Raw genomic sequence first — 22508 nt, 5'->3', positions numbered from 1 at the left:
GCATTCACATGTAATAAATAAACCAATTTTCCAAAACCATTGCTGACATTAAATAATTCATACTCACATTTAATAAATAGCCCTCCTGCTTCCTTAACTTAGCCCCACATTAAATTAAATACAACACTATCATGCCACAAATAAATTAATAGCACCCACCATTCAATAATTAGCCCCCACCTAAACCCCACCATTAAATTAATAACCCACCTCCTACCCACAATACATTAAGAATCCGTCCCTCACACATCCGCGATGTGTTGGGAGAGGCAGACTGTTCTGTTGGCCTCTCTTGCAGTCTGCACCTGGACAGCTCTACCTCCTTCATGTCAAGTGAAACATCAAAATTATGTCATTATGTCAAGTGACAGCTATCAAATTACCTTACTATATGTATGTACATATTGGTTATCCCTACAAGCCTAGTCCAGCTACGCACTATCAGGCCTTGATTTGTGGCAAGGGAACAGAGCTAGCATGAAGGTATATTTCATTTTTTATATGGCCTTGTTATGCATTTCCATATAAAGTAAGTATGTCTAGAGGAGAGCTAATGGAATGAGTGGTGGTAAGTTTGTCATTTTTCCATAATGCCCACTGGGGCATAGAGAGAGGGTCCACAATAAATAGAAAATCCAGATTTGCACAGATTATACTTCTCTGTTCTCCACTTATATCCCCACATCCCACTCCTCAATCCTTTTATCTTAATCCTCTATACCCCTTAAACACATTCTCTAGCTTCTCTCTCACTCCTCATTCCCCACTTGGCATCCTCAGCCCAGGGCCGGATTAAGGGGGGGGGCATAGGGTGCATGTGCCCCGGGCCCCCCTCTCTCAGGGGGCCCCACCAGACCAGGTGTGGCTCTTTTTGCTGCCCCCAAATGTCAGAATACAGGGGGCAGCACAGGGTTCTGAGTTTAAGTGCTCTGTCGGCACTATCAGCACAAGAATGCTTTTGCTTTTTTTTTTTTGTCTTCTGGGCTTCCGTAGCTGCTGTGTAGATGACAGTGAGAGGAGGAGCAGAGAAGAGGTGCCCTGCCTGTCAGGCATAAGGTAAGTTAACTAGTTAAGATCTAGGGGGGGGATGTGTTTGTGAGAGTGAGTAAAGTATATAAATATAGTGTGTGGGTGTGTGTGTGTGTGTGTTTCTGTGTTTCTTAAGTTACTAGCCTGTATAACTCATACTTGCCAACTATCCCGGAATGTCCGGGAGACTCACGCATTTTGTGAGAGTTTCCCGGACTCCCGGGCGAGTGTGGCAATATCCCGGATCTGCCCACTTCCTAGTGAAGTGGGTAGAATTAGGTCACAAACGCCGCGATTCCTGGTGAATGGTGGCGTTTGGCCCCACCCCCGCTGTCAAATGACGCGTTTGCGTCATGACGTCACTTCCAGGTCCAAAATTACGGCATTTTGGAGGCCCGCCCCCATAATGCCCACCTCCCCCGCAGGCTCCCGGATACCACCATTGTAAAGTTGGTAAGTATGGTATAACTAGGTATTATAATGTTGCTGTGCAACTGTCATGTAATATAGTAATTATAATAATTTTTTACCCAACACCTGTTTTATTAAAGTACTACTGATATGATATATATAAACTAACAAGCTAAAAGAAATCTGTATGCAGACATTAATTTAAATTTAAAACCCAGTACCAGGGAAACATCCCTACATTGAAAACAGATGGTTTAAACATGCAAGCCATTACCTGTGCAAAATTATCTTATGGATAATGGAAGACTTTAGCTCCCAGTCAACTGCTATCTCGAATAGCAGTTCACAACAGTTTATATATATATATATATATATATATATATATATATATATACATATATATATATATATACATATATATATATATATATATATATATATATATATATATATATTTTGTGTGTGGGCAGTATATATATATATATATATATATATATATATTTATATTTATATATAGTGTGTGTGTGTGGGCAGTGTATATATATAGTGTGTGTGTGTGGGCAGTGCATATATATTGTGCGTGTTGGCAGTATATATATATATAAATATATATTGTGTGTGTGTGTGTGGGCAGTATGTTACTATGTGTAAGGGAAGGGGGGTTCTTAATATGGTGTGGGAGGTAGGCTATTTAATGGTGGAGTGCAGGTGGGGGCTAATTATTTAATAAGTGCTATTTTATTTGTGTGGTGATGGTGGGTCAATTTAATTTAATATTGGGTCCTATTAATTTAAGATGAGATGGTTTGGGGCTATTAATTGAATAAGGGACTGATTTTGGGGAGGAGGGCTACTTATTAATTATAATTGTAAATATGAATTTTTTAATGCCAGTGATAGTTGTGGGAAATGGTTATATTAAACGTAAATGCTATTTAATTTATTGCCAGGCTGTTTAGTGGGGAGGGAAATAAGTTTATTTATTAAATGTGTGCACTATTAATTTAATGTCGGGGCTGCTTGGGGAAAATAGTTTTATTATTAAATGTGAATAGTATTAATTTTATTTAATTTCAAGTTTGGGGCTGGTTGCAGGGAGGGAGGCCTAATTATTAAAGGGGGTGCTATTGATTTATTAACAGGACTGTTTGGGGACTCCTAAAGTTTAAGTACCTTTTTACCTTTTTTTTCCAAATAGGGCCCTGACATCCCAGAATCTACACAAGCAGCAACTGAGCTTAAGACACCAGCAGCCACAGGTGGTGAAAGTGAGAAGAGCAGGTAGGAGAGAGCAGGACCATCTTCCAACTGTCCTCAATATAGTGGGACAGTCCAGAATGTGGGTGACTGTCTCACTTAGTCAGGATTTGGTCTGACTACAAGGACAGTTGGGAGGTATGTCCTAATTCACACTGTTATGCTGTGATGGCAGAGCTGCGTGCAACTAACAGTAGTGCACACAGCAGTGCCTGTTTATTTTTCTAAAATGAAAACCATATTACACAATAGGGGGCCCCCCTGTCTAAAGTGCCCCAGGCCCCCCAGAACCTTAATCCAGCTCTGCCTCAGCCCCCTTCTCATTAGCGTGCTTTCCCTTCCTGGGTTGTCACTCTGCAACCCTCCATAATCACTCCCTCCATGTTCACAATCAACCCCCTTCATGTCCACAATCAACCCCCTTTAGGTCCATAATTTCCCCCTCCTTGTCCATAATCACCCCCTCCATGTCCATAATCTCCCCCTTCATGTCCATAGTCTCCCCCTCCATGTCCACAATCACCCCCCTCTATGTCCACAATCAACCCCTCCATGTCCACAATCACCCCCCTCCGTGTCCACATTCACCTCCCTCCATGTCCATAATCTCCCCCTCCTTGTTCATAATCCACCCCTTCATGTCCATAATTACCCCCTCCTCTTGCTGACACAAACACACACACACACACACCATGTTTTAACTTATCTTATGCCCAGAAGGCAGCGTGGCTCCTCTCCGCTCCTCTTCACACTGTCATTGTTGCAGCAGCTGAAGTGAAAGTGAAGTCTCAAAAAAACCAAAAACATCCTTGCACGTATTGTGCTGACTAAGCACTTAAACGCAGGACTCTGTGCTGCCCCTTGTATACCGGACGTTGGGGGGCAGCAAAAAGAGCCTTACAGAACCTGGTCCTTGGGGGTGCCCTGATTGAGGGGGGCCCAGGGCACTTGCCCACCCTTAATCTGGCTCTGGATTGTATGGTGCCATAAAACCTATGTTCATGCTGACAATCAAACTTATCAGTGGATTTCTTGGTAGGCCCAGCATAAAGTTGACACCCAATAATCGTTTTCTCATAATAATAATATGGAAAATTGCTTTATTTTTCTTTGATGTTATCTAAAGAGGAGATTTTATACTCAGATAACCCACTGAAATGAATATCAGTTATGACTCACTATGTGTTAAAATTGTCACTGAAACATGGCTCATCAAATGTATCCGTATTTTATCTTGCTTTTTGGGCCTGCTCTGCCCACTTCTAAATGTGCACCTCTTCCGAGCTTCTACAAAAATAGTGTTAGAAATAAATAGTGTTAGAAATAAAATTCTACAATATATTTTTAGCATTGTTACACTAAGAAATCATTCTTGTAAGTGAAATAACTTCTGCTTTTTTCATTTATCTAAAATGCCATATTTTAGCAAGATGAAATCTTCTAAACAGAAGTTAGATTTAGGACCACAATTTTCCTGCACCAGTTTTACAGAATCCTGACACTATTACTGTTACAGTGATGTTTCGATGCTCAGACAGGCTACACCCTGGTCATGCCACTTTCAACTTGCTTATGCCTGGACACATGGAGTTGTCTGAGTTAAAATACTCTGTGCTGCTGTTAACATTCTAATACTTTGTTTAGCTAAATCAATGAATACTGATTCCCTTTCATTTTTTTATTGAGTATATACCATTCGGTTTACGCGCTACTATAGCAATGTTATTAGTAAATGCAGTAAACATTGTGATACCTTTTATATATGGTGAAAATATATGCTAAGATTAATTATCCTACGGAGTATAATCTGTGTGTCACGCGTTGAGGGAACTAGTCTGTATAACAAATTAATGGAGTAGGAAGCTCTAACATACAGTACAGCCTTGAATATTCCATGACTTCATGGACTGTTAAATCTTTATTAGGTTTTCCTAAGACTGCGATAAAAGGCATTTTATCTTTTTTAAGGTTTACATTAACATGTCATTGAGATTTATAGAAACATTGATCTTCATTTGGCTAATCTGAATAGAGGAATAGAAATGTCTGTTACTCATAATGGTGCATTCAGCTTTATCACACCTTTTTGCTTTGGTTATTTTTCTAAATGGGTGTAAGAATGCAGAGTAATGAGCAACAAAGGACTTCTTCAGTGAACACTAATACAGTAGGTCAATATTCATACAAAATACAGAACATTGTGCTAAACCTTCCAGGATTTCTAGGTGTTGCTGAATAGCACCAGTCCTCTTTGAACTATAACACAATATTGGTAATCTAATGTAGAGATGAAATTTACATATAAGGAGATATAATTGGATTCTCTAGTCGATATGTCAGGTAAGTGGTGTAGTGTAGCGTTAAGAACAGATAAGTAATTGGGCAGATCTGATGGACCAGTTGATCTCTATCTGCTGCCATACATCTGTTTCTGTACCATATGGCAGGGAAACATAATGTATTTACAACTTATCATTATTAACTTTTAGTTATATAACAACACATTATGCAGTGCATTATAGAGAATGTCCAATCATTCACGTCAGTCCCTGCCTCAGTGGAGCTTACAGTCTAGATTCTTTGCCACATAATATAATCAGAAGCCATTAAACCTACTAGTATGCCTTTGGACTTTAAGCTGAAAGTGGAGCATGAAAACAGAGAAGATACAAACTCCACACAGATAGGGCACTGGTTGGAATTGAAACTTTGGCCCAATAAATGTATTGTTTTATATAGAGTCTATCAATAACTTTTACCTTTTAACACTAAGGGGTATATTTACTAAACTGTGGGTTTAAAAAAGTGGAGATGTTGCCTATAGCAACCAATCAGAATCTAGCTGTCATTCTGTAGAATACACTAAATAAATGAAGCAAGAATCTGATTGGTTGCTATAGGCAACATCTCCACTTTTTCAAACCCGCAGTTTAGTAAATATACCCCTAAATGTCCATTTGTATTGTATTTGTGCTATTGCTAATAAGATTTCTTTGCTTTAAAGTCTTGTGAGCTCACCTATGGACAAACCACTCCTATTGTCCCCCATAACATGGCCACACTATTTTCATCTAAAGATACTTATTTTCCTGACTGCCTGTCATAACTGTTTAATTATTCAAATTCTGGCTCATCTGTTACTGAAAGTTGCTGTCCAAATTTACAGAAATAAGGTACTCACTTCCTTCTAGCGGGTCTTCTCTTATTATTATTCCCTTAGTTTCTTTATGGCTCTAGATCAAAACTGACTATGCCCATTATAGCCGCTTTCGGCGGTGGACAGTGGTCAGCTTGGACTTCTGACCGGTCTGCAGCTGTGCAGCCCCATATGCAGTAAGCTGCAATGCACTGTGTGTTCTGACATGTTTCTATCATAGTCAGCATTAACTTTTACAGCAGTTTGTGCTTTGGGGTTGGACCAGACGGTTTAGCCTCTGCTCCCCATGCGCATCAATGAGCCTTTGAGTCCAACAACCTATCGCCGGGTGACCGGTGGTCTGTCTTTGTACCTGTCACGGAATGTTTCGGACTGAAGGTCACCTGCAGGTATTAGCGCCGCTGAACAGGGAGACCCCCGCAAGAGAGTTTGGGTTTTGCTGCAAGTGGCGTGCAGGACGCGGCCCTCCGAGGAAGCTACCAGCAAGTGAGAGGTGAACAATCGTAGTCGTACAGGCAGAAGTCGTAACCGTGCAGGCAAGCGAGGTACCAGGGAGTGGACAAAGCGGAGTCAGAAGGCCAGGGGTCAAAACCAGGAAGCACGAAACAGACCAGAGTAGAATCCAAAGCGAAGTCAGGACAAGCCGCTTCGGTACACAGGGAGTCAGTCAGGATGCAGAAAGGACCACAGAAGTGCTGGAGCATTAGGAGATCTAATTACTCTGGCACTCTAATAGTGCCAGAGTCTGCCTGATATAGAAGTGGGTGTGTTATCATTGGTGGACAGGGAATCGCAGTTCAGCTTTGCCATAGCAACGGTCGTGCATGCACCCAGAGCCTGGCCTGAGGAAGCATTTCGTTGCCTAGCAACGGGCTCATAGGAAGTGGAGAGCGGCGTCCGTCCCCAGCAGGAGAGGAGAAGTGGGGACGGCACCTGGCAGGACCACTTCTGGCAGGCATTAACCACTGTATACTGGGAACACCCCACAAGACCTGCTCTTTCGGAGATGCGCTGACTCAGTCATCTAGCCATCATAATTTGTCTCTTATCACAGGCAGATCCTTACACTTGCCCATTATCCCTGCTTCCAACACATAAACTTCAAGAACTGACTGTTCACTTGCTGCCTAATATATCCCACCCCTTGACAGGTGCTATTGTAACGAGATAATCAATGTTATTCAATTCACTTGACAGTGATTTTAATGTTGTGTCTGATCGGTGTATATTTTGTTGCATTGCTGCGAGTCAGAGGTGCCATACTACTAATCTGATGGATAAAATGTCTGCTTTAGCTCAATTGTTGAAATTTTAATTATTTTGTAAGGTCTTCATGGCGTTCCCTCCTTATTTTATCAAAGCACATTATACTTACCGACTTATTAGGCTGTGATGTATTCTGTCATTGACAGTCTGGGCAGCTACAGGTAACTGACATGTTCAAAATGTATAAAGATTGTGTGTCACAAAAAAGCGTACTTACATCCATCGTATCGGTCATATTTTCCATATACAATGCAATGAAATAAATCACCCCCACATCTTTAGTTTACCTGTTTAAAAATCCAATGGGAATCTTCTTTCCTGAAGTAATCCAAATAGAAACAACACGCAAGAAATGCGTATAAATGTCTGCAACTTGATATAATATAGCTGCAACGTTAATGAGTTATATACTATCAGCTGAAGAGAGTCAAGCAGCCAATAAGAAGCGGATACATAGGGCATATTCATCATCATTGTGTATCTTTGCACCAGCCATCCAGCATCCAGGGGATGTGTCCATGTCTAATTATGTTGCACCTCCAGAGAGCATTCTACACGTATGTGAACACAACCTTACTATACTCAATTTACAATTCCCAGTCTCCACAATGTGCACAATGTTACATATGAATGCATTTTGGTGCTCGTCGCACTACAGAAATGCCCATAATCACTCTACAAAAATTGACTTACAACCAACTGTAAATCCCCAAATGGCTAGATCTGTCTGAGCGGTACAATTCTAGCTGCTTTGAGAAAGTGTATATATTAGACATGTTGTTATTATTATTATTATTATTATCTTTGACTTATAAGGCACCACAAAGGGTCCGCAGCGCCGTACATTACATATACAGAAAACAGAACCAAGACACAACATGATACAAAAATATATACAAACACAGGTGACAGGGTAAAGCAAAATCAGATTAACTCTAGGACAGGTAGTGAAAGGGATGGTAGAAATCAGCGAGAAGAAGGTCAAACTTAAGAAAACAGGGAAAACAGGGCTAGCGAAGCAGGCCAAGAGGTACAGAGGGTGAAGGAACAGTAGAAGTAGCACACAAGGAAAGAGGGCCCTGCTCATGAGAGCTTACATCCTAAAGGGAAGGGGAGACACAAAAAGGGTGGTACTAATTGGGGGAGAGAGCCAGGACAAGGAAGTTAGGAGGAGGACTGATAGACTTGAATAAAGAAATGAGTCTTAAGGGCACGCTTGAAGCCTTTGAGAGTAGATGCTAACCTGATGGAACATGGAAGATCGTTCCACAGCAGGGGAGCAGCCCGGGCAAAGTCCTGAAGACGAGAGTGAGAGGAGGTGATCGGTGAAGTAGTGAGGCGGCAGTAAGAGGCAGAGCGGAGGGGGCGGGTAGGAGTGTAGGTAGAAATGAGATTGGAGATGTAGGGAGGCGAAGATTGACTAAAAGCTTTAAAGGTGAGGGTGAGGAGTTTAAATTTAATTCTGTATGGTATGGGGAGCCAATGTAGTGACTGTTGGAGGGAGACAGAAGATACAGAGTAATACAGATACAGATACATGTTTAAGTAAATGTGTAGATAAGCTCACAAGATAGCAAGCCAAGAATTGACTAAAGAACTTAGCTTATGCTTACATTTGACAATCACAAAATGCAATTTATTCCTTTAAGTTACCTGATGCACTGATAACCTACAGACCAAAGCCAATGCAAAATAATGTGGTGGTTGTCCACATGATGTAAAAGAAAATGTGATTCATCAGACCAGGCCAGCTTCTGCTATTGCTCTTTGCTGTCTCCACCATGTGCATTTCTGCAGCATCTTTCATACAACAATACTAAACCCAGCTTTTATTGTGTGTTTAATAAACTATGTGACTGAGCACCTTTAAAATGCACTTGGTAGAAAAGTGAGTGTACTTACACACATAAAGAACCATACAGGAGAGAAGAGTTTGCACTTATAAATTATGTTTGTTGTTTTTTTCTTCTTACTGTGCCTTTTTTATTGAGATAACATTACTAATTTCATAACATAGCCAACATATAGCCCAGTTGTTCTGCAGCCTATGGTAACCAATCAGATAATTGTATTCATAAATCAATGTTGTAATAGTCTGTTCACAGCAAATATCTGACTGATTGAAAATTTATTTGGATTACAGCAGCTGGGTTATTTGCATCATGTTATTAAATAAGTGTTGCACGTTTTATTCTAAGCAATCTCTAACTACCAAGCATAAGCAGACCCAGGAATATTATAATAATTTAGTGTCTATCAATCTTGTGTTAAATTGAATTTAAAGAAAGTGAAGCTATGCGCGATTACTACCCAGTTTACATCGGCAATGTATGTTATATATATTTTACTTCATTTGTCTAAAGGGGGAACAGTATTTCACCTACAACTTTGCAATAGGTTCACTTGACCTGTAGTCTAAGTGCCTGAGATACATGTCTAACGTGAACAGCTCCTTTCATTTGCATGCCTGCAGCAAAGTCAAGTCCCATTACAAAGCGTTAAACACACGTCCATGCATATTCATACTGCACATCAGGTGGATGCTGCAGACATTCTCACAGAATACTGAGAAGTATAGATAGGGTTTATTCTTATAATGAGTTTTTGTAGTGCAAGAAATAATTGACTATACATTATTTCCAGAAGGGTCTTCTTTTGATTTCATGCATTCTCTCTCTGTCCTCTGCTCCTTGAAGTATATAGGCGGAAAACCAGGGAGAACATTTATCACATGAAACTTTTCAATAAGACGCTGGAGTGGAAACAGTATCTGAATAATTGGGACCATTTTGGTCTCTGCCAAAATGTTTTCCAGTTAGATGGCGCCACAAAGCAAGTCTCTGTTTGTTATTCCAATGCACTGTGCTGCAATACACAGAAAGATAAAGTACCAAACAGAAACGCAGATTTGCGCAAATCCAGTAAGTATGAAAAGATTTGCACACTTTCAGGTGTAAATTTATCAAGTTGCGGTTTGAAAAAGTGGAGATGTTGCCGATAGCAACCAATCAGATTCTAGCTATCATTTATCGAGAACATTCTACAAAATGACAGCTAGAATCTGGTTGCTATAGGCAACATCTCCACTTTTTCAAACCTGCAGCTAGAAGAATTTACCCCCTAGACTTCAAATATATTGTTCTCTGAAGCTTTGTTAGCACATTCCCATAAAAATGATTAGAATAAATACAAACTAGTAGTTATGAGAATTTAGAATTAAATATAAGAACATGAGGAGTATGCTTAATGTAATACTTTGTGTTTAGATTGAATTAAAACTTCCCCTGTGGACCTGTACGGACATTGATTTGCTTTGTTCAGGTACTGCAGTACTCAGTTTTTAATGTACTTTTTGCAAGAGTTTGCAAATAACACATGTTTATTACATATAGAACTGTTACTCACAGTGAAATACTGAAAAAAACTAGGCTGACAAATTTTGAGAAGCAAAAATAATTTATTGTAGTTAAAGAGCAAGAACTAAATATTATAGACTGACTTTGTGTAAGTTGGCAGGAAATCCACCTTTGAAACTAATTGGAATTGCATTTTAATTGTTTTTTTTCTGATGATAAAAGGTCAATAATTATTTACACCAAAATATACTCCCTATCTGTTGTTTTCCAAGTAAGCAATATTGGGAAAAAGTAATTTTTAGTGTCAGTTCCAGAGATGTAAGGGATTGAGCAGGATTAGTTATAGCTGTATCGATACTATTGGAGAGCAAGCAGACCTTGAAACAGGGATGTGGAAATGAGATTCAATGCCTGATGCTAAGATAGGAGCAAAGCCTAACAAAAAACGTGCAAGTTTGGCTAAACCATAAAGCATTGGAGGGGGATGTAAACTTCAAATGTGATAAAAGATTTATAGTTGGGGTAGGGCATGTCCTAGGTCACCTTTAAATTTCATAAAGCTATCAATTAATTTGTGTGCTACATGAAAAAGCAGCCAATATTTTTCTTGTGTAAAAAAAACATTTCTTAATTTGCTCCCCTTGTAATGTAACATAGTTTGTCCAGGAGCAAATTGACTCCTTTCTTTTGCTCTACACCTATATCAGCATCAAGCCCTCAGTCTTCGAACACCGTAGAGAAACTCAATGATGATTGCTATTGACATCTCAGTTCCACCTTGGTGATCTCCACTGCCCCCTTAGTGACAGCAGCTGCCTTTGCACATGGAGAACATAAGTTCTGGCTGTGTCTCCAGCACTGGGCATGACAATAAAGCAAGACACCAGGATACTCACAGCTACTCCAAGTTCATCACAAGAGTGCCTGTGCTGCTTGAAAGCAACCAGAAGTGGATGGAGAATCAGTTATTATAACTGGTAAAGGACAGTTATGCTTGACAATGTCAGGTGATGTCCCTATGTTTATGCTTCCGCACAGGGACGGACACCTACCTCCGATGACGCGTCACGTTTGGTTGCCTGGCAACCTGACACACTATCCTCGACAGGCCGGGAGAAAGCTCTGCACAAGCGCGTCCCTTTGCTAGTCAACTCCTGGACCCATTGGCGACTGTGTACATCACTGTCGCTGGTAATTACGTGGCCCCCATGTCTCTATAGTCCTCTCTGGCACCATTAGGGTGCCAGAGTATTGGGTCCCCATGCTCCAGCGCTCCCTTGCATTGCTTCTCAACATCCAGTCTGATTACTGTTTACGACCTTGGCTTCCGCCTGACTTTGCTCCTTGTTATCTCTACTGCCTTGATTATTTGATCTCTGTGTCTGACTTCGGCTTCCTGACTACCCTTTCAGATTCCCCTTCCGTATCTTCACATTTGCACAGATTTGACTCGGCTTGTCTGACCTCTCTATTAGATCATTCTTGTGTAATTACCTGCTCGCGAGGTTTCGACCCGGATTGCCTGACTTTCCGATACCATCTAGTTGCTTCGCTGATAACTCTCTTTGAGGACTGTGACCTGCGCGTCTCCCACAGCGAAACGCAAACTCCCTTGGGGAAGTCCCTGGTGAAGGCTGGAGGCGCGTAAGACTCTGCATCTCTATTCGGGCATGTCATGTATGTAATATATTTATGTCTTAAACCTCTCAGTGTTCAGCGCTTTGTAGTATGTTAGAGCTTTATAAGTAAATGATGATAATAATATGCCTGTTCCTGCAGGTCTGCATAAGGCCCATTTGCATGAACACGCACTTACTGTACTCTGCCTGCATTTTCACACTTCTTTCCTCCCCCATTCCACCTCTTCAGTCACAAGGAGACACAAGGGGCCAGAAACGAGCAAGTGTGTATTGTCGCATATGCATCTCTTCTCCTTGTGGGTATGCGCAGTGCAAATCTGCACAATTCATGCTGTGCACGCTGGAGTAAGTGAACTCAGCATCAGACCCTATGGGCCTGAGTCATTTAGGAAAGTAAGGCACAAAAAGGAGTAAATATTCTCTGGGACAAACCATGTTACAATGCAAGGGGTGCAAATTAGTTTATTATTTTGCAAATAAGTTAAATACTGACTGTTTTTTCATGTAGCACACAAATACTTCATTGCTTATTTATACACTGACATTTAAAGTTGCTCTAGAACATGCCCTACCTCTAATATAAATCTGTTCCCTTTTTAAATTTACCTTTCCCCTCTAATGCAACATGGTTTTGCCCAGATGCAAAGTTACTCCTTTTTTCTCCTTTGCTCTCCTTAATGACTCAGGCCCTATGTGTACTTCTCCACAGGAATCACTTATCACTGTTTCAAGCAATATTGAAATTGTGTTCACTAAGTGGTTGAATGCAGCTCAGGCTGGTAGTACCACAGTTGGAGGTATGAGTACATATATACAAACTGAAAAATGTATCCACATAGTTTTTCCGTTTCTGCATTGCAAAACATAGACACTATCTCAACTTATTCTTATGAGAATATTTGCACAAATTATCATATACTAGTTAAAAGCTCATCAAAATTACGGAAAAAATAAGAGTAAGATCATGTTGGACCCTTTTTTAGCAAAGGTTAAATTCTGCACATCATTTATTCCACGAATTTGGAATCAACTACTGACTCAAAAAATCTTAACACAATTTCTATTTCACAAATATTTCTTCGTGTACCACATTTTTTGTATAAATCTTCTCAGAGTCTTTTACCAATTTCCCCTGTTCCAAACCACAAATAATTTTGATTTTCAAGTCGGCAGATCTCCGTACTCTGGATATTGCCACATAAAGTTGACCGTGACTAAAACAGGATTAGGTGAATATATTCCAACTTTTTCTAATGTTTGTCCTTGCAACTTATTGATGGTCATGGCAAACACTAGTTTCACTGGAAATTGCCAATTTTCACACAAATAGAAGGTCTGTATTAATCGGTGCTTCGTCTATTCTTGGAATAAATCTAATTTTCTGCAGTTACGGTCAAGACTTGTGCAATAATCAAATTTGGTCTTAATGTCTTTATAGATAAATGCATCCCGTTGCAAAGACCTTGTTTAGTGTTTAAATTTCTCAGCAGCATAATTATGCTTCCGACCTTTAAGTTCATATTGTGAATGGGCATTCCAGATGGACTTAATTCTTTTAAAAATTCCACAGGGTAATTTTCTTTGTCATTATCATCACTATCATGGATATAATTGCTGCTTAGGTGTGTAACTTTGTTTCCGTCCAATAAGTTTAGAATTTGTTCGTTGATTTCATTTCACCAACATCAATATTTTTGCAGCAAAGTATTGCCAAATATTTGTTGAATTAGGGAACCTTTACAAATTAAGCATTCAGGAATTTCTATTATGTCCTCAGACAGATCTTTGCCATTTGTGAGTTCTCAGTTTCCTAGTTTTATCAGATAATCGCTGAATGCCAAATCAACGGACCATACATTATTAGTCAATGTCAATATTTCAAATTCATCCCAGAGGTTGTTGAATTTAATACTGGCTACTATAATAACCAATCTGCTTCCATGTGCTAGGACCAGTAAAGTTTGTCTAAAATCTCCACCAAGAATTAGAACTTTACCCCCGAAAGGTGTATGGTTTTTAAAACAATCATTTGCAAACATTTTACAAAACTTGTGTGTTTTGTGTGTATTTACAAAGTGAGGAGCAGTGTTAGCCATATCTAATATATAAATGCTTAGTGGCGTCTGTCTGTCTGTGTGTGTGTGAAAAAAAAACAACAAGTTGCAGCGCCACCTGCTGGGCAGAGTTATACACTGACCTACTAAATTCTTAGTGTGTGTGGGAAAAAAAATTCAAAAAGGGCTGAAATTTGGTAGGGCTCAAACTCATTTTCGTGAGGTAATTTTACCTCATGAACACACATGTGTAGAGGCGTGCGTTAGTGTGTGTGTGTGTGGAAAAAACTATTTTCTCAGAAAGGGCTCATCCAATTGACCTGAAATTTATACATTATACATTATTTGACAAAAAAATTAGAATAGTCAAGTCAGTTAACTTCCATCATCCTCCCTTCCCCCCGTAGGAGGGGTAGTAAAGGCTAAATTTACGAGTTGAGGGGTCAAACTCATTTTCGTGAGGTAATTTTACCTCATGAACACACATTAAAAAGGCCGCTTGCGTCGGGAAGTAACGCTCTTACCCTGAGGAGGCCTGGGCTAGGCCCAAATGCATGACAAGAACCTTTTTAAGACCTTAAGTAGCTTGATTTGACTAGAATGCATGAGTATCATGCACGGGTTAACTTGTATGTATATATATATATATATATATATATATATATATATATATGAGTGAATTATATGTATACCAATTGAAAAATAAACTTTCCTTAATATACAGTAGGCGAACACTCCCTAAACAAGTATAGATATGTAATGAGACATGGTTATGTAGTGATAAATCATTAAGGTGTATATAAACTAACAAGTAGCCTCCATCCCCACAGAACCAAGTGAACATTATTTTATTTGGTATATATTGCAAAATAAATCTATGTGTCATTTTTGGCATTAATGAAGTGCATATGTAACATTTCATATTCATTGCTGCTTGTTATTAGACATATATATAAAGTCAGAAATAATAATGAATTGCATTGAACATGTCTTGTCTAGGAGATTCTCAAGGGCTCACACCTTTGTTGCATTAGATAGTGTGGTAGTGTGTCACTTCCCGAGATAATTCCCAGTACTTGTGGGTATTAGATTACTTTTACGCAGAGGTTGCCAATCTTTCAAATTAATTACTGTAACAATAGCAAGAGTTACACATGATAATAATCCAGTCATACAGTGTATTCACAATGATTCTCAGCCAAAGGTATTACTATACAAATTGCTGCTGAATGTTAAATGTAGATTTATTCAGACAGAGTTAATTATAATCTCTATTTAGTCTTCAGTGATACATTCTTGCCATGCTTGTTCTAGCGGAGGACATTAATTTTTATTCTAACATAAAGGTGAATGTAATAATCTTGGATTAGACGATGGATTATTATAATACCATTTGCTGCCAGAATTGCAATTTCTGGGGTTCTATGACTTTCTGTAAATGGATTTTCTTTTATATCATTAGTGATTATTATGGAAAAAGAGTCATATACAGAGTTGCAAAACTGTGGCCCTCATCTGTTTTGAGACATTATTGGACTGAGTCATTAAGGAGAGCAAAGCAGAAAAAAAAGGAGTAACTTTGCACCTTCGCAAAACCATGTTGCATTGGAGGGGGAAGTCAATTTAAAATGTAGGGACAGATTTATAGTTGGCATAGGGCATGTCTTAGATCACCTTTAATTTTCAGTGTAGAAATAAAGCTATCACGTATTTGTGTGCTACATGAAAAGCAGCCAGTATTTAACTTCTGTGCAAAATAACATACTAATTTGCACCCCTTGTATGGTAGCAGGGTTTGTCGAGGAGCAAAGTTAATCCTTTTTTTTTTTTTGCTTTGCCTTTGTCCTTAGTGACTTAATGTGCCAATTTATGTGGGTAAATGCTCTTAGGTTAGCGGTCTAGATGGAGGTCATTGTGTGCTACAAAATGTTGCTCCTTTTGACGGAAGGGGCTATGTGGGTGTTTGCTGACAAGATATTTTAATGAGATTCAAAGGGGCATATCAATTATTGGCGTTGCTGCCTAAAGTAACGCGGCGCACGCACTATTACCGTCATTATGGTAATAGTGCGCCTAAATACCGTTATTACAGTACATTTCACGCTGGATTTCAGCTTGCGGCTTAGGGAGCTGCGAGCTGAAATCCGGCTTAGTATTACCATAATAACGGTAACGGTAATACTTTTTCCACAGTGGAAAACACCAACAATTGAATATGCTCCAAAGGGTGGAGATAGAGAATTTGTGAGACGCAATAAAAGTATTTAAATGTACAAATGTGACATATATATATATATAATAAAACAGCCATTGTGTCCCGTTCTCTCTCATGATTAAAGAGATAAAGGAGGTTTCACTGAGAAAAAGAAAAGTTTAATTAATGAAGGGGTGGTCCAAAAATGATAGATAAAATAAAATCTTGCCAACGCATTCCTATCTTGACACACCATACCCCACTAGGAAAGTGCGCTTGGTGTTATGCCCTTGCTGGTCCAATCGGTGGTCATTTACTAAGAATAAGAGCTGTGCAGTTCAAAAGAGGAATGTGCATGTTTGTAATGTTGCTTGTCAGACAAGATAGCAACTTTAACACACTTAAACGTCAACTTTGCAGGGTAAGTTTTAGTATCCACTAGACATTGTGAGAAACAACTAGGTCTCAGCTCGAAAAAAAGCAAATGTGGGGTAAGGATAGATTGAACAAATGTGGGGGCATCTGTTTCATTTGTGAGGATGGAGCTGCAATGGAATACCAGGTATATAGCCAAGGAGCAAAACAGTGCTCAGCATGTAAATATTTGTGCCACAAGGCATTGTAATCTAAATATAACATTTAGCAGACATGATACATTCTTGAGACACAACATGTCTTTAAAGGGTTTAATATACTGAACGTAAAAAATATTAGAAAGTTTAATGAAGGTGGTAAGGAAAGGGATGCTCAAGAAGATGTTCAGATATGACAAAATGGGTCACAATCCCATCTAGATGGCAAAAAAACTTTGAGCTTATATGTACAATATTTAGGTTTACATATATTTATGTACAAAGCACAAGACTAGATGCACATTTTTGCACTGCACCTAATAACCATAAATTACTTCCAGGAATTTCACACATTCTCCAATCTGAGAATCTTTAATAGCTTTGTGTGTAGTGTAATACAGAGTGATGGGCAAGATTTAAGGCTGATCAGGGATATTGTTGTTTTGAGGTGCTAAACAGAAAAAATATGCAAGTTGAAAGAGTTAAATTTGAAGCAATTTATACAGCTAAGGAAAGTAAGGAATTGGAAATCCTTTGTAGAGTCGTATATACTATCATTCCTGGAAGAGGTGAACCTGTAAGTTTGTAAAAGATCTGGATGTGTAGAGATCAGTCCTAACAGTTGTTTTGCACAGGGGTCATAAAGCTGTATGTTATAGTTGACTGATGACCATAAACACATGTAAAGATGATCATTGGCTGACGTTAGAAAACAGGTGGAACAAATCGCTTATTTACCAGAATTAGCTCAGAGGTAGTAACCTTTGGTCTGTAAGACAATTTTTAGGAACACAAAAGGGTCTCCACCATATAAACTCAGACTTTTGCAACTTAGGTGAGTTTTAATATCAGCGACTTTACAGCAAACTAACACTGGCTTAAAGAAAACAAGAAACAGCAAGCCCCCATGCAGGGCACCACCTCAATTCTTGGCCTCTTTCTAACCAGTGGGCAGCTAGGTAACTTACCACTTTTCTCTTTAGCGGCTGAACACAGGAATCACACAGTCCTTGTATTTCTGAGGTTCTCTTCTCAGCCAGTCACTGTGGTCACACTCTCTCTTCTGGTACAGGACATTCTGCTTCAACTGGTCCTCTGTCCATGACCTACTGCAGGACACACAACAGCCTCACACTTGTGCCCTCTAGTGAGCTTCTCACTGAGCTGCCTCCTCAGCTCCTCGCGGAGCCTTGTCCTGTCCTGACTAAGTCTATATGCTATAGGAGGAGGTATTCAGTGATCATGTATTTGTGTCTGCACAAGCAGTACTTAATTTTTTTTTTCCTGATTTTTGAATAACATGTTTCAGGATAAAACAGGTGCCGGGTTAGTTTAAAGGATCGCCAAAACCCAAAATTAAAATTTTCACATGTGAGCCATGAAGTTAAAACACATTGTTTAGTATTAACATGACAATCATTCATTCAATGTCATTATAGACAGTTGCAACTCCTGCCCCATCTTTTGGACAGTGTCCTGAAGGGATCTGATACAGGTTAAAAAGCTTAGATTGAGTTGCTGTGACATGATTGGCCCTGTGTCTCTCTCTCGCTATCCACACCGTGCATTTCTGCGTCCACAGCCAGAGGGGAAAAATAGGGATAAATATAAACATTAACTATATTAGAACCATTGTAGTCTTGTAACAAACAAGCAGATTGTAATATAGCAGGTTGATCGAATAGTCTCAAAGATGCCAGACAGCATGGATGAGATTTACCCCTTAATTTAGGCTTGATATTAAGTATTCAATAAGCTAACAATACTCTACGAAAGATAATTATATGATATTTTGGGAGTTTTTTTTGCTTCATAAGAACTCTAGTATTATTGAATATAAGCTTTAAAATCAAGGCAGAGGGGCATTTTACCTGTAAAATGATAGTTTTATCCATGAAATCTTTGCAAGACAGCAAATAATAATGATTAACCCATCACTCTGCTGTTACCGCCTCTGGTGCTGCAGTTAACAATATCCAATAAAAGTGATTTAATCGTGCTGTACTGGCTTGCAGTGTAATGTCCAATGATATTGCTTTTATATATCATGGATCATATAAATTATGTTCAGTGGAAGGGAAGAACTACACAGCTATCCCCACACATTATAGATCACAGTGAATTTTGTCAATAAAACGGTATTTAATTTCATGTACAAGATATATGAATGATAATATAGGTTATATATACTTTGTTAAGATCCATGGAATTTAGAATGCCATGTGAAGGCTTTGTTCCAGAAATATATACTAACCCTTCTAAATTATGGGGAACATAGAAATGTGAACCAGTTAAAATGATGTGACAAATTTTACAGCACTGTTTTAAAGACATTGCATCTATGTACAATTGTATGTCTTTGTCAGTATATCTTGTAAAAGTATATAAAAGGAATCACATTATGCATAAAGCTAGACATTGTCTCACAATTAATAGATGTGGTTTGTGTTATTAGTACTCTCCAAGTTAATGGAACACATGATGTTCAGTGAGCTGTATAATTACCAACTGGTGCTGTACTCGTGGACTTCGTTGATAAAGTGGCAATGGATTAGGGAGAGTCCACTTATGCAGTGTTTGTTGACCTGGTCGACCAAAATTAACTGCATGAGAGGCTGGAGAGAATTGTTGTGGTTTAACTCACACTACAATCACATAAAAATGTAGTTGTTGGACAATTGTCTGAAAGAGGTAGTATACCATGAAGTGTCTCTCAATGTTCAGTTTTGTGACCATTGTTGCTTTTGATAGCTATAAATTAATTATCCACTAAAATAAGCAACAAACAAATCAGGTTGTATGCAGATGATACAGTACTTTTAACATCTGGCGAATGTCAAAATCACATGATGATTAAATTACTGCCAGATGACCTGAAGTTTGTTTATCTTTTCAAAATATAAACAATTTTAGGTTTAGGTTTAGTATGCAAACTGGGATTATGGATGACAAATCTGGGGACGCTGGGGAGGGCTGCTCTTTTTTTTTTATTTTTCTGCACAATATGCCTTATTTGTGGCATATTTACGTCACCTTCGTGTGGGGGTTGAGTGGGTCCCGGGAATGAGACCCCTACAGTTCTACTACATTATTATAGTTAGGCAGAAGGTGGATTTTATTGACATATTTTATTCTCCATTAAATAAAGAACAATATGTGCATCTTTTATATCATCTGTACTGTTATATCTGCTTTCTAGAATAAACATTGTAGAGCCACTTGGTTTAGAAATTATTTATATGAATGATATTCTAGTAAATCTCCATAGTCTTGAATAATAAAAACAACCATTTTTTTTTTTCGTTTGTCCAATTTCATATAATCTTTTTTTCTTATACAGTGGCAGAGAGCCGGGTTACGATGGACAGTATACAGCGGTTCTCATCTGTACCTGTGTTTCTACCAGTTAACTATCACATTTATAATTCTGAAGTCTCCTTCTTCCTTAAAGAGGCCAATCAAGACCTTATGAAAAACTCCAGCTTACAGTCTCGAACAGAACCACTTTTCATATACAAAGCCAAGGTGCCACCAGTGATAAATGCCACCTATGGACCCTATTCAGCAGAACAGACTGTGCCAAAAAATGTGATCATTACCTCAAGTACTTTCAGTTCAACCAACAAATTCACATTCGACTGGCAGCTAAAGTCCCACATAATGGAGAGCTCCATATATTCTGACAGGCCAAAAGTGCAGGCTTTGTTTTATATTACTGGAAACGATTGGGAGGATTATCATCCATCAGAGATTTTGCCATGTGTCAAATTAATTGCTGTCTCTGAAAACCGTGAACTTTCATCGAGCTGTAGACTGAAAGGGAATCTGGGATTGTGTGTGGCAGAACTGGAGCTGTTGCCCAGCTGGTTAAGTACACCTGCCCCTACAGAGGAACGTATGGACTCCGCTCAACCAGTTGGCATACCGCTGGAATTGCACCATATTGTCTACACCACAGGAGAAAATGAAGAATGTTCAGAAGAGGAAACAAGATGGTCGAACAGGATACACTCCAGTAAAGCCACTGGCCACAAAATCTCAAGTGCAATGGAAAGATTTGGCAGTGTAATCGTTTATCCTACTCAGCAAACTTTGAGAATGTCTGTACTCAGACTGGATAACAATATTCAGATTCGTTACACACCAGGCCCAGTAAAAGTAGGGGATATCGTAACATTCTTTGTGTCAGTGGCAGGAGACTCCGGGACACACCAGTTCATGTTAAGGTATGTTTTATACTATGCAATAGACCTATTTATGTTTACAAGGTCGTTTTTCAAATCTACTGTACATCATTTAACCAAATTCACATAAGTATTTCTTGAAATTACATTTTTTAAATAGTTCTGAAATGCAAACAAATTTTGTAAGGTTAAATCTAATTTTCATGGCTTAATAAGTGATGTTCCAGAGCTGAATTGTATGTATGTGCGTATTCTGTCATCTGTACAGTTGATATTTTGGTTCTATTGACATGGCGGTTCAGTCAGCATATTATTTCTTACTTTTATATTGTGCATACAATTTTCCAGACACAGTTCCCTATCTATTAATGAGAGCCCTATATAAGTCTGTTTTTTGTTTTTATTGCTGTCTATCATGGCATTTATGATAGACATCTCATTGATGTATCTGAGCAATGCCTTCCACTTTGTGGGCCAGTCTTTGAAGACATACACATACGTGGACTGGCCTGATACAATGGAACAGAAAGCCCAGATTTTGGCTTCAATTCCACTAATGAAAAGAAGATTTATTTATAAAATGAAAACATATATTGTTTATTATTGACTTTTAAAAAATGCTTTATTCTCAGTATGTAATGATTTTAATCTGTTATTACCATCCTGAGATAGGAATAACAAAAAAGGTATGGTGGCTGTATAAGCGGGGGAGGGCTTGCAAATTTTAGCCCAGTGGGCAAGACTCAACTCAGCAGTCTAATAGGAACATTTTAAAGGAAATAAATACAGGTGGCCCAGTGACCCAGCCCAAGGTAGCCCACTATGGGACTGCCTTCAGGGGTAGATGCCCCCTGCCCCCCAGCCCAGCCTGCCCCTGGGTACAAGTACTACCACGGCACTTGTTAAATATCCTGCTGACAAATCTTACTGACAGCACTTTTCACATTGTCGTCATTGTTTCATATTGGGATTTCATTTATTGATATCCAATATCTTAAGGTCATAAGGACCTGACAATACTATCTGAACGTGAAGCTCCGGCATTTTGATTTGTGTCATTTGTAGTCATTGTAGTCAGTCTCTACATGTCACCTAGAGAATCTATCTATATCCAATGATATTCTGTATTTTTGTGCTAAATTTATAATGACCGAGTATTCAAATATCTGCATGATGTAGTAGACTTTACTGGTCCCCAAGGAACCAAAATCATGAGTACATTACAACCATTTATTAGTGTGCAAGATATATTTAAACTAAAGAATATACATAGAGGTGTATTTAAAGACCACAGATAGAAAACACTGACCCATTTCACTTGAGACACAATGCTTTCCTAATTTTCACACTTATTTTCCAACTTAACCTAATGCTTGCTATAAAATACC

General features: G+C 38.9%; 1 protein-coding gene across 2 annotated transcripts in view; it reads left to right on the top strand.

Annotated features, from left to right (window-relative positions):
• Positions 1–22508, top strand: part of LOC142094562 (transmembrane protein 132B-like) — a 472770-nt gene that overhangs the window by 91268 nt on the left and 358994 nt on the right. For both annotated transcript variants that reach the window (XM_075176849.1, XM_075176839.1), the window contains one exon: positions 20277–21162. In XM_075176849.1, coding sequence (XP_075032950.1) covers positions 20277–21162 — 886 coding nt within the window. The remainder of the gene's footprint in view (positions 1–20276; positions 21163–22508) is intronic.

This window comes from Mixophyes fleayi, chromosome 1, assembly GCF_038048845.1.
Source record: "Mixophyes fleayi isolate aMixFle1 chromosome 1, aMixFle1.hap1, whole genome shotgun sequence".
Taxonomy (NCBI): Eukaryota; Metazoa; Chordata; class Amphibia; order Anura; family Limnodynastidae; genus Mixophyes; species Mixophyes fleayi.
Note: the sequence above shows the minus strand (reverse complement) of the source record. Positions and strands in the feature narration are given on the sequence as shown.